Source organism: Alternaria postmessia (assembly GCF_024291825.1).
Source record: "Alternaria postmessia strain BMP 2775 chromosome Unknown scaffold_16, whole genome shotgun sequence".
Classification (NCBI taxonomy): domain Eukaryota; kingdom Fungi; phylum Ascomycota; class Dothideomycetes; order Pleosporales; family Pleosporaceae; genus Alternaria; species Alternaria postmessia.
The window spans coordinates 319,660-331,323 of NW_026260089.1; the positions used below are offsets into that span (position 1 = coordinate 319,660).

Sequence of the window (11,664 nt, forward strand, 5' to 3'; positions counted from 1 at the left end):
ATGCTCCTGATCAGAGCTCGCGTGCGTACGGGTCTCCACAAACGGTAACCGTCCTGGAGAAGCGGATACCCCACAAGCGTTGCGTGGGGGCACAGGTCAACGTTGATTACATTGTGTCGCTACATTGGCAACTCAATGTGCGTGCTGCCTGCCAAATTGTAGCTGGCAAATAGATAACGCAGGAATTATTTGGCCGTGTAAACGTAATGAAAAAGATAGGGGGCGCGTGATAGGAATAGAGGATATGATTCCAGCGAAGGAATCGGCGAGTGTTCGACGAAGGAGCGGCCAAAAGGTGTGCAGAAGGCTGACCCTAAGGTTTCAGCCCCAAATCCTTGTGATGGGTGTCAGCCTAGAGTATTTTAGCCGGAATTTACATCAGTCAGGTACGCGCTAGGGACAGATATCTGATTATAGAATGAGCCCGATGGCAACCAGCGGCCGCACATAGCTGTTGAGTAGGGTTGGAGTAATGGATGGAAACCTGCTGCGATTGCTAACACAGACCAGCCGGCGGCGGCGGAAGCGATAAGTGATGCTACAATCACATGCTGACAAGTGTGCGTGGAGACATGACGGGTGGAAATGATCTTAGATAACTGTTGTCGGTGATGGTGCAGTACAGGCGTACAGGCTCTAGAAGCAGGGAAGACATATAGCGATTTCCCGCGGTCTCACGCACTTAGCCAACCGCTCAGGCATTTGCGGCACAGTTTAGAGCACTGGTGTGGAGTCAGGATTTGTCGAATACAGATAATAAGTCTGCGACGTTAGCAATGCACGTGTGGCATATGTCAATGGCTGATGACAGATGTGCGGCACGACGCACAATACCTCGTCAACCATACAGTCGTACCCAAGAGCCTCAACGTCGCGCAGAAGCATGGTGAGACAAAAGGTTCGCATGTGTCGATGTGCAGCTTTGGATTGTTAGAGACTTGTCAACGTCTAGGTGTGTCCTCCCGACTGCCATCGCTATCGATATCGTCATTAGTGAGCCCGAAGGGGAAAGGTCGAGCGCGTCACTGCCATCGCCGCGGCTTTAACATATCCAGCTCCGCAACTCACCACTTCCGGGTCTTTCCCCACGTCCGCCCAATGTCAGCCAATCCAGGTGCACTCAAACGGAAGCACTCGGGCAAGACCATCAAGGAGCTCTTCACCACACAAACCAAGCCGAAGCTCGCCCCTGCAGCGCCGCTATCGCCCTCCAGCAAACGCACACGACGAGACAGCTCTCCGATAGCTAGCACCGAGGTCGCCACACCTCCAGCCCCGATGGCCAAGATGAGCACAGCCGACATGTATCATTTCCCGAGCAAGAAGGCGGGCGTATCGAGCAACGCCGATGTTGTTGACATCACGTCAAGCCCCGACAACAGTCCTGCCAAAGCAAACGGCCAGCGAAATGGCATGCGCAAAGCAGCGCCCAATATGCACGCCAACAGCGGCCCCAAGCGATTGGTCGTCAAGAACTTCAAGCCCACAAGGAGAGTAGACCCCAGGGTGTTCCTGGATCAAACATGGCAGAAGATCGACAAGGCCCTGGATACTATCTTCCGCCAAGGCGATGTCGACTTCAGCCTCGAAGAGCTGTACAGAGGTGTAGAGAATGTCTGTCGGCAAAATATGGCAAAGGACATCAAGGAGCGTTTGATCACAAAATGCAAGGACTACGTGGGCGGAAGTCTGAAGGCAAAGGTCAAGGAGAGTCTGGGCAGGCCAAACGTTGACATACTACGAGCGGCATTGCATGCCTGGGGGATTTGGAACAGTCAAATGGTCAGTCAAGTTCATGCTGAGGAGGACGCTGGCATACTGACAAAGTATAGAAATACCTCGATTGGATCTTTTGCTATCTCGACCGCGCCTACCTGCTCCCACGACATGAGTCTCTCCGCGAAATCTCGATAAACCTCTTCCGCTCCGTCATCTTCGAACACGCAAAACTAAATTCCCGCATTGTGGATGGCGCTTGCGATCTCGTCACTGCTGACCGAACGGGTCGAGACCTTGACAGCGAGATGTTCTCCAAGACGGTCAACATGTTCCACGACATGCAAGTCTACACACATGCTTTCGAGCCGCGCTTAATGGAGGTCAGCCAGGAGTACGTGTTCAAATGGGCTGATGCGGAGAGTACTGAAAAATCGTTACCCGAGTACGTCCGCAGTGCAAGAGCGCTGATGGATCGTGAGATGAAGAGAGTCGACATGTTCAGCCTTCCCAACACTACTAAGCGAGAGCTTCTCACATTACTAGAGGACCATTTGATATCGAACAAGGAGACCCGATTAACTAACCAAGACGAGCTTGCCGATCTCCTTGAGACCAACGCCGTCGAAGATCTCGAGCTACTGTACTCATTACTTGAACGTAGGAAGCTGGGCGCAAAGTTGCGACCAGGTTTCACCAAGTGGATCGAGGACGAAGGCACAGCTATTGTATTCAACGATAAAGAGCAAGAAAACATGATCATACAATTACTTACGCTGAAGCGTCAACTAGACACCCTATGGAAGGCTTCTTTCCACCGAGACGAGGAGCTGGGCCATGGTCTTCGAGAGTCATTCGACAAATTCATGAACAAGACAAAGAAGACGTCTGCAAGCTGGGGCACAGATAACTCAAAGACAGGCGAGATGATTGCCAAGTATGTCGACATGCTGCTGAGGGGGGGTGCAAAAGCAATACCAGCTCAGCTGAGTCGTAAGGCCGACAAGCCCGCTGCTGTAGAGGTCGAGGAAGATAATGAAGAAGGTGTTTTTGATGAAGATACAGAAGTCAACAATCAGCTTGATCAAGTTCTCGATCTGTTCCGCTTCTTGCACGGCAAGGCTGTGTTCGAAGCTTTCTACAAGAAAGACTTGGCTAGACGGCTCTTGATGGGCAGAAGTGCGAGCGCAGACGCTGAGAGAAGTATGCTGTCGAGGTTGAAGATCGGTATGTATCCATGCAATGGTTATCTGCTGAGATACTAACATCCTACAGAATGCGGTGCTGGCTTTACTGCCAACCTCGAGCAAATGTTCCGCGACATCGAACTCTCGCGAGAAGAGATGAGTTCGTACAAGAATATTAGCGAGGAGCGCAACGAGAAGCTCAGTCTCGACCTTAATGTCAACGTCCTCTCTGCGTCAGCTTGGCCTACGTACCCCACCGTCCCTGTAATTTTGCCCCCAGAAATTCAGTCTGCGATCAACAAGTTTGAAGCACACTACAAGATCAAGCATTCTGGTCGTAAGCTGGAGTTCAAACACGCACTTGCCCATTGTCAAATCAAAGCCAGGTTTCCCAAGGGACTCAAGGAGTTGGTTGTGTCCTCCTTCCAGGCTATCGTCCTCTTACTGTTCAATGGCCGTAAAGAGGATGAGCACATCGACTACGACTACCTCAAGCAAGCCACTGGACTGCGTAAGTCATGCGATCGATTCAACTTATTAGTATTACTAACACCTGACAGCAACGGCCGAGCTTAACCGCACTCTGCAGTCCCTCGCGTGCGCAAAGGTCCGGCCTCTAACCAAGCACCCCAAGGGTCGAGAGATCAACGAAACCGACACTTTCACACTCAACGCCTCATTCACGGATCCTAAGTACCGCATCAAGGTCAACACCGTTCAACTCAAGGAAACGGCAGCCGAGAACAAGGAGACACACGAACGCGTTGCTGCTGACCGTAACTACGAGACACAAGCTGCCATTGTCAGGATCCTCAAGGCGAGGAAAAGAATCAGCCATGCCGAACTGGTCAGTGAGACCATATCGGCAACCAAGAACAGGGGAACACTGGAAGTCAGCGGCATCAAGAGGAACATCGATCGCTTGATCGAGAAGGAATTTTTGGAAAGAGAGGACGACGGATTGTATGCTTATATCGCTTAAGCTCTTTATATTGCCAGCGGCTTTGGATCTCAAGATATGCGAGGCATCTTTGTATAAACAGGAATTCAGTGTACAATACCGCTGTTGTTATCGGGGCTCGCATTCGACCACGAATATATCACGATCTTATCTTTATGCACACCTTGCTCACTCGAAGCATGTTGGGTGAGTTGCGTGGTCATTAGTACTAGAGAACAGTCAAGACCGCAACCAGCGCACTGAGTCCAGCAATCGACTTTCCCTCGATAGCTAGCGGCCGGCTTCGCTCTACTCACCACCTTCTATCCGCCCTTACCGTCGTTGTAGTCGATCTCCTAGTCTATCCCTCCCACACCCAATGCCCAGGCCCACCTTCCAGATTCAGCACTAGTTGCCGAGTTTCCCTGTCGATCCCTAGCCGCACTCAGCCTATCGTACACCCACATGTGCCCGACCACGAGATTTCCGGCGATAAGCAGCTTGAAACACATCATCTTAGTCCCGGGAGATAACCGGCGAATGGTTGTCCGTACCTTCCTGATCTGCGGAAGTCGCATGTCTTGGAGCATGGGATGGCGCGAGGGATGTCGACGGTCCGGTCATATTGGTAGCGGCTCTTCATGCAAGATGTTACTATCAGGACGAATGAGAATGAGCAACGTGAGAGGGTGGTTGATGTATGGAAGGACCGAGGGTCTATGCTTAGTATGGTGTCGTAAGTGCCACGCCGGAAGTGGTAGTCTGTGATAGGCCGTTGTACCCCAGCTTAAGAGACGCCCATTGCCCGTTGTCGCGGAGCAACTGTTCCTTTCGGAAGGATGCCAACGACGTCTGCGTCCGGAGTTAATTAATTTCGAGTTATGATCTTCCTTTTTAGGGTCGTGATGGTTCGGAGGCGACCGCTGGACTACCACTGGACTACTTTTGTGACAAGCAGAATGAGGGTATAAAGGTAACATCTTGTACCATTCATTTGAAAGGCAGGTCCAACAGCCCCCGTCGATCCCTCGTTACACAGCTTCAGACAAGACACTCGCTCGTCGTCTCATTCTCTCCACCCGCCACCATGAAGTTCCTCATTAACGCCCTCCTCTTGATCGCGCCCGTCGCCCTCGCTCTCCCTACTTCAGCACCCACTGAGGAGGCAGTTGAGATTGCCGCCGTCGAGGCCAGACAATCTTGCTACGTCCGTTGCGGCTCAACATGCTACACCTCCGCCCAAGTTACTACCGCACGCAACGCGGGTTACAACTACTACCGTCAAGGTGATGAGGCTGGTAGCTCCACCTACCCACACACGTACAACAACTATGAGGGCTTTGACTTCCTCGTTTCTGGACCCTACCAAGAGTTCCCGCTGAGGACTTCTGGTGCTTACACTGGTGGTAAGTTGGTCATCAAGTTTATCACATAACATATGCTGACCATATCTTCAGGCTCTCCAGGTGCTGACCGCGTTATCTTCAACACTGCTGGACAGCGTGCGGGAGAGATCACTCACACTGGTGCAAGTGGCAACGCCTTCGTTGCTTGCTCTGGGTGGTAGATGTGTTTTTGAAACATCTCAATAGGGATTTCGAAATGAATTGTGGTGAAGCCCATGGGCGAAGGGCTCGCCATGGCTTCAATATGCTGTCGGTGGGCGAGTTGTAACGAGAGATCGATGTGTCCTACGAGACTCTCCATCCCAGAGTGAAATTTGTGGTCATGGAAGTAGTTTGTTCATGTATATATTTATGAAACGTTTGAACAAGTCTTGCGGTTTCTTCCAGCACAGTGATCAGTCGAAGTCGGAACGCCTGGAACAGAAGATTTGCCCAGATGGTGTCTTTTCACGTGGTAGTACGTATCAAAATCACGCCATCTCAATTTCGTACTATCTTGGTAGCAAGCGATTCTACATGATCCGCCGTCTTCCTATCAAAGAAGACGCGTGAGATGCGTGAAACCCGCAATTCATCTACAACTATATCATTCCTTTATAATGTAACGCAGCCAAATGAAACTACGCACTGTTACCAAGATGAATCCTCCAGTGGATGTAAGGACCTACCAGACATAAGTTTTCGGGAGCATTACGGTCAACTACGTGGGCAATTCTAAATGTAAAGGTAAGCACCTGCAGGATTTTTGACTTACACCCAGACGCAGTAAAGGCTGAGTCAGGTATCTTGCCATCATGCTGACACATGCGCAGTCAAAACGTTCTCAGGTCTGCAGTGCACAAAAGATCTTACCTCCTACAAGTTCATACTGGGCAGCACCCCATGTCAACCTGTTACTGGAAAAGTGAGCCACAAAATCACCTGCTAGACTCTCGCTTTCGTTGTATCAGTGGGGGATGGTAATAGAAAAAGAGTAGATAGAGCTGGCAACGACGTGGGAACATGGACAGTCATTACTGCTTCTTTGGTAGTACTCTGCTTGACCCGCTGAATGAGTTGGATTCAGTATGTCTTGCTGTCTGTTCAACACGAGATAGAGGCGTACCTTAAACAATCAGATCAACTTTATCAAACGCGTTTACAATGAGCTGGATGGCCAGACATTTGCTAGACAACGTTACTCAAATGATGACTCGTGAGGAAAGATGCGTAGATTTGAGGAAGACGAAGTCGTGAGCGTTCGAGTAAGATAGCCAGAACCGACTACTTTCGTCTTTATGTCCTCCTATCCTTTGCTTCGCTTAAACCTTTCGAAAGTCGAAGCTCCGGCGGCCACAGGGTCAGACGCGGAGCCATCTCTCTCCTAAAAATGCAGCCACAGATTATACACGACTTCTCATGGCCAGATGCAATACTCACGCACTCCTCCTCCATGCATCAGCCAAGTTTGCTCCACCAGCAACCATGCCACAAGCCCCAACACCCCAGTCACTCAACAGTCCTTTTTCCATCGACCAGTGGACAGTCATGGGCGCATATGCCAGGTTGGATGCGAGGTCTTTCCACCAAAGCCAGTTCTCCAGTTTCTGCGCTCTCATCCGCTCTTCCGCCTGGATCTTATCCTCTTTCTCCCCGTCACCCTGACTCGCTAGTATTGATGGCGATGACGAAGAGTAATACCGTTGGACACCCAGACGCACAAGCTCAACGCCGACATATGCGGCCCAGAACCTCGAACTCCACAGCCACCATGTGTTCTCTCGTGCTTTACCCACATCTCCCGTCCAGCTCGCTGTCGTCAAAGCTCCTTTTGAGCTAAGATATGCGCCGTTTTCTAGGACTTGGAAACCAACACACGATGTTATAGCCGACCACGTCAACACCCTCAGTATCTTCTCTTTCCTGCTGGCACCTTGTGGTAATGGGTCCCGATAGGTGTCTCGGGCCCAGGTATACAGTCCCAGCACTCCCCACAGCCTCACAAATATCCTGAAGTCTGATATAACATCGGAAAGAGCTTTCGAACTTCCGACGACCTGGGCGATGACTTTTGTGCTGGTGGGTGCTGGGAGGGTGGCTATAAGAGTTTCGCCAGGGAGCAAGACACCCTCTGCTTTCTCGGCTATCTCTGTGGCTATAGACGCGAGACGTCGTTCAAGGACGCGGGAGAGGATGGCATGTACGAGAGTCAAGGTATAGGATGTTGTGCAGAGAAGGACGTCGGTGCCGTTTGGGGTAGAGAGGAGTTTTGCGAGGCGGACGAGCGTGCGGTCTGTGGTGCCGGCGGTCTTGGCGAGGTATTTTAGGAGAAGAAACTGCAATCTTCGCAGGAATGTAGGCTGTGAGGGTGGTGAGGGTGAAGGTATCGCATCGGGTTGTGGAGTCGGTTGGCTCGCAGCGGTGGAGGCAGGAATTGTGGTGGTATTTGGGTGTGGGTCTTCCATTTTAAGGATATAAATGTGTGGTAAGACACTTAGAGGAGGCTTGGAAGCGTGTGGGAAGGACAGTCGGTGCTATCGAGGCTGCATGGTGTTGGTATTGAGCTGTAGAAAATAAGTCACACACGCGTTTGGCCGAGGTGTGCTCGGGAAATGCTTATCGCGTCATCGGCCCGCACGTGGGTCTCACGCTGTCAACCCGTCCTCACATGCAGCATGTGATGATAGACCCTGAGAAATCAACACTCGCTTCAAATTATCCATTGCGTCTCGTGGACAGCCTTAGCGCATCTGTGCTGGACACCAGAAGCTATGCGCGCCGACGCATGCCATCGTTTGAGTTTCGTATAGAAAGCTTCGACTCGGTCCACGGCGCGCATCCCTGCCATCTTTACGTCTTCCCCATATCGTCCCCACACTTACCGCCTCACCTCTATCGTGGGGAGATACGAGAGCGGGCTCTCTTTTCACCTATATCAATTCGTCCTGAGCGCGCAAAACACTGTTTCTCTAGCTCCCAGCTTCAAGCCGACACCATCAACCATGTCGTCGCCTACCCTCCCTACGCGCCGACCCACTTACCCTCTCGCTCATGCTTTCCGCCGTAAACCTCGACGTCTGCCTCTCGTTCTCCGCTTCTCGAAGGGCGCTATACACAACATAATCTTAATGCCAGTACTGCTTCATTCGCTCTTCACCGCCTTGATCGTCTACATCGACACGCGCTATGTAGACAGCATATCCATCCCTGCTACCATTATACCGTCGCTCTCCATCGTGGTTGGTCTAATGCTGGTCTTCAGAAACAGCACAGGCTACGACCGATTCTGGACCGGAAGAAACTGCCTCACGACAATCGGAACCTCCGTACGAAACCTTGCTCGAATCTGTCTGGTGAACTCGCGAGACAAAGACGGACATTCCACAGAAGAGGAGAGGAGAGACACAGAGAAGATAGTACGGGTCCTCGTAGCAGTTCTCTACTCCATCAAGCACAACCTGCGCGCAGAATTCAATATCCCACCTGCGAGTCTCGCTTCTTTGCCTCCACAACCAAGCGTCTACCCGCAACGCTCCCGCCCCGTATCCAGGCGCCCCAGCTACATCGACCGCACAGGTTCCAATTTCGGCACGGTTTCGTTCCCGCCTACTCTCGTAAACAGCACAAGTACCACACCTCTGCTCGGGTCATCCACCGCCACGCTAGAAAACGGCGATGGTACGACCCCCATGAAGAAAGATGAATATGTATCACTCCTTCCAGAAGGCCTGATGGGCTACGAAGACCAAGGTCTCGGTTTACCCTTACAACTTACAATCCTCTTGGAAGGTTACATCCGCCGAGGCCACGACAGAGGCTGGTTCCACGCGCCCCTCTCCTCTCAAATGACCGTTCAGCTGAACACTCTTGTCTCCGCGTATGGCACCATGGAAACTATTCACAGCACGCCCATTCCCGTCGCGCATCTAATCCACCAAAAGCAGGTCCTGGCACTCTATGCTTGTGTTCTGCCGTTTGCCATTGTAGATGACTACAGGTGGTGGAGTGTACCTATTGTGGCTATCATCGCCTTCACACTCTACGGTATTGAGGGAATTGGCGTGCAACTGGAGGATCCATTTGGATATGATAAGAATGACATCAAGATGGACGGCATCATCGAAGATACGAGACAGGAGGTTATGGTGCTGTTGGAGGAGTGGAGGGCGAGCCATGAGGGGAGGGCTATGGGGGGTATGTTCGAGTGTGAGTGATGATATGATGACTGGGAATATTGGAACAGGTAATGTGTGATGTTAAGACGTTGAACCCATGTGTACATACGTAATGATCGTTATTGGCCTTTTGTGAGTTATGATCTGCAGTCTTATAGCGTAGATACCCAATAGCACAACTACCAGAAGATTGCATGTTTCACGCGGACACGGACAGAGACACAGATGTTTAGTTGACTTTGGTACAATACATTAGTTACCGGTCTTCCACCACCTGTATATCTTGCTTACTCTTGAAGTATATCGCATTGCAACATGATCCACCATTCCATCATAACATTCGCTTTGATCACGCCAGAACTCCCGAAAAGATGCAAAAAGACCCCGAAACGAGGGAATAAGAGAAAGAGTTGGTCAAGGCACCTCGCCCACTTAGCGATTGACTAGTCGAAGCGTACAGGAGGTAGAGTCGGTGCACCGTTATTGCTTCGCGCTCCACTGCTATCGGAGTCGGACGGAGATGTGTCGCGCATTCGACTGCCCGCTGCACGTCCAGCGCTACCATCGAGAACAAACGGCCCAGCATCATTCCTTGGAGTCATGGGACCATCCTGTACGCGATCAGGCGTTAGGCCACTGCCGTGAGGAGGATGCAGAGGCGACAGTCCCATATAGTCGTTCGCTCCATTGACGTTGATAGAGACCGGTTGTGTGACGGACGATGTTGGAGGTGTAAGCTGGCGATCGGGAGTCTCCAATGCCGATTGGTTCTCAATGTTTGTGATTTGGTGATGTAGATCCGTAAGATCAACACCGCCATCAGAATCGGCACCGTTGAGAGGGGCAACAGAGGCACGAGGTGTGACGTGGCGGTCTCCCTGCTCTGCGCTGGCATCAGGAATTGTGGCACCATTGACTACTTCCTCATCGCCTTCCCAGTCTTCGAACTCGCCCATATCTTCTACGTCTTCTTCAAGGTCCGCTACCGCCCTACAGTTCGGGCAGAGGAAGTTGGGCCAAGTGGGACCGTTTAAGATGGGACGAATGCACTTGTAGTGCCAGACGTGGGAGCAGGGTGCTACGAATAGCGACTGACAAGGCTGTATACTGATCAGTACAAGTCGGCTGTGAAATCAGGCAAGACCTACCGCTATTGACATCAAACAGATGGCACACTCGGACGTATGCGTAGATGAAGCATCTCCTGTGACTTCCTTCTTGCTCTTGGCAAGTGCTCGTAGTCGCTGATGGGTTTGTTTACTGTGAGAGTCAGTGGCAAGCTTATAGCACGAGTAGACAAGCTTACTTGAATGTGTTCAGCCCCTGTTGCCAGCCACGATTGCACTCAACACGAATCTTGACACATCTGAAGATCATCTCCTCTCCCCCACGGAAATCGATGCCCAGTTGGATGATATCGCCATCCTTTATCCGGAATGGTTTTGACTCGACGTTGGGCTGACTTAGACGAATGTGATTCAAAAAGGTGCCCGATGAGCTCTTGACGTCCTTGATATACCAGCTTCCGTCCTTGCACCACAGTTCGCAGTGCTTCCGACTGACGACCTTGGACTTGAATCCGATGGCGGCAGCCGATGGGGCGTTGGTCTGGACTTCGGGTATGTTGTCGCGCTCCGAATACCTTCCTACGCGAAGGATTGCACTCTCGTCGGGCAGCGTACGGTTGATGGTGGGGAAGATCAACGAAGGTCTTCCGGCTCGGGGATCCTGGTGCGGGATAAAGCGAATCGACGGCAGGTGCTTGGCCGCGCCTGTGCTATCGGAGGCGCCTTCCATTGGTTGTGCGCTGTTGGGTCCTGGCGTTGAGGTCGGCGTTGGCCCCGTGTTGTTGCGCACCTGGAGCTGAGGTTGGGCCGTCTCTGAACGGGTTCTCGTCATGGTCGGTTTCGGAGAGGCGGGTGGGGAGTCGGTCGGCGGCAGTTGACTGTCGGCTGTCTGGCTCCTCGATAGCAACTCTCGACGGGGGACAGTGGGGTGGGAGGACGAGGAGGCAAAGGCAGGCGAGGCAGGTGGAGTGTGTGTTGAGGCGCGTGGTCGTGTTCCCGTTCGGGAATCCTCACGTGGAGGGTCGCCTTGGCTGTTTGAGTGCAGGTGTAGATTGCGCAGGAAGCTGATGCCTCTGTGAACGCCCGTGGGCCGTGGGGAGGTGGAATTGGGGGATACAGCAGTCGCAGTTGGGAGAACTGGCGTGGTTGTTGTGGTGAACATCGCCTAGCGGCGCAGGGCGAGGGTATAAGCGT

The 11,664-nt window shown here is 52.0% G+C and overlaps 5 protein-coding genes across 5 annotated transcripts; 3 read left to right on the plus strand and 2 right to left on the minus strand.

Annotated features, from left to right (window-relative positions):
• Positions 1 to 1,098: 1,098 nt before the first annotated feature.
• J4E82_003703 (uncharacterized protein) lies at positions 1,099 to 3,885 on the plus strand (the record flags this gene model as incomplete). The annotated part of the gene is made up of 4 exons (XM_051729987.1): positions 1,099 to 1,782; positions 1,833 to 2,943; positions 2,992 to 3,414; positions 3,464 to 3,885. The coding sequence occupies 4 exons, from the start codon at positions 1,099 to 1,101 to the stop codon at positions 3,883 to 3,885; spliced, it is 2,640 nt and encodes an 879-aa protein (XP_051590311.1).
• A 1,045-nt stretch (positions 3,886 to 4,930) lies between these two features.
• On the plus strand, positions 4,931 to 5,410 carry J4E82_003704 (uncharacterized protein; the record flags this gene model as incomplete). Its single annotated transcript, XM_051729988.1, has 2 exons — positions 4,931 to 5,249; positions 5,301 to 5,410. 2 exons carry the CDS (start codon positions 4,931 to 4,933, stop codon positions 5,408 to 5,410), a joined length of 429 nt encoding a protein of 142 aa, XP_051590312.1.
• A 1,254-nt stretch (positions 5,411 to 6,664) lies between these two features.
• J4E82_003705 (uncharacterized protein) lies at positions 6,665 to 7,693 on the minus strand (the record flags this gene model as incomplete). The annotated part of the gene is made up of 2 exons (XM_051729989.1): positions 6,665 to 6,889; positions 6,959 to 7,693. 2 exons carry the CDS (start codon positions 7,691 to 7,693, stop codon positions 6,665 to 6,667), a joined length of 960 nt encoding a protein of 319 aa, XP_051590313.1.
• Positions 7,694 to 8,356: 663 nt separating this feature from the next.
• Positions 8,357 to 9,442, plus strand: J4E82_003706 (uncharacterized protein; the record flags this gene model as incomplete). Its single annotated transcript, XM_051729990.1, has 1 exon — positions 8,357 to 9,442. The coding sequence occupies one exon, from the start codon at positions 8,357 to 8,359 to the stop codon at positions 9,440 to 9,442; it is 1,086 nt and encodes a 361-aa protein (XP_051590314.1).
• Positions 9,443 to 9,846: 404 nt separating this feature from the next.
• J4E82_003707 (uncharacterized protein) lies at positions 9,847 to 11,632 on the minus strand (the record flags this gene model as incomplete). Its single annotated transcript, XM_051729991.1, has 3 exons — positions 9,847 to 10,503; positions 10,552 to 10,663; positions 10,710 to 11,632. The coding sequence occupies 3 exons, from the start codon at positions 11,630 to 11,632 to the stop codon at positions 9,847 to 9,849; spliced, it is 1,692 nt and encodes a 563-aa protein (XP_051590315.1).
• Between the last annotated feature and the right edge of the window lie 32 nt (positions 11,633 to 11,664).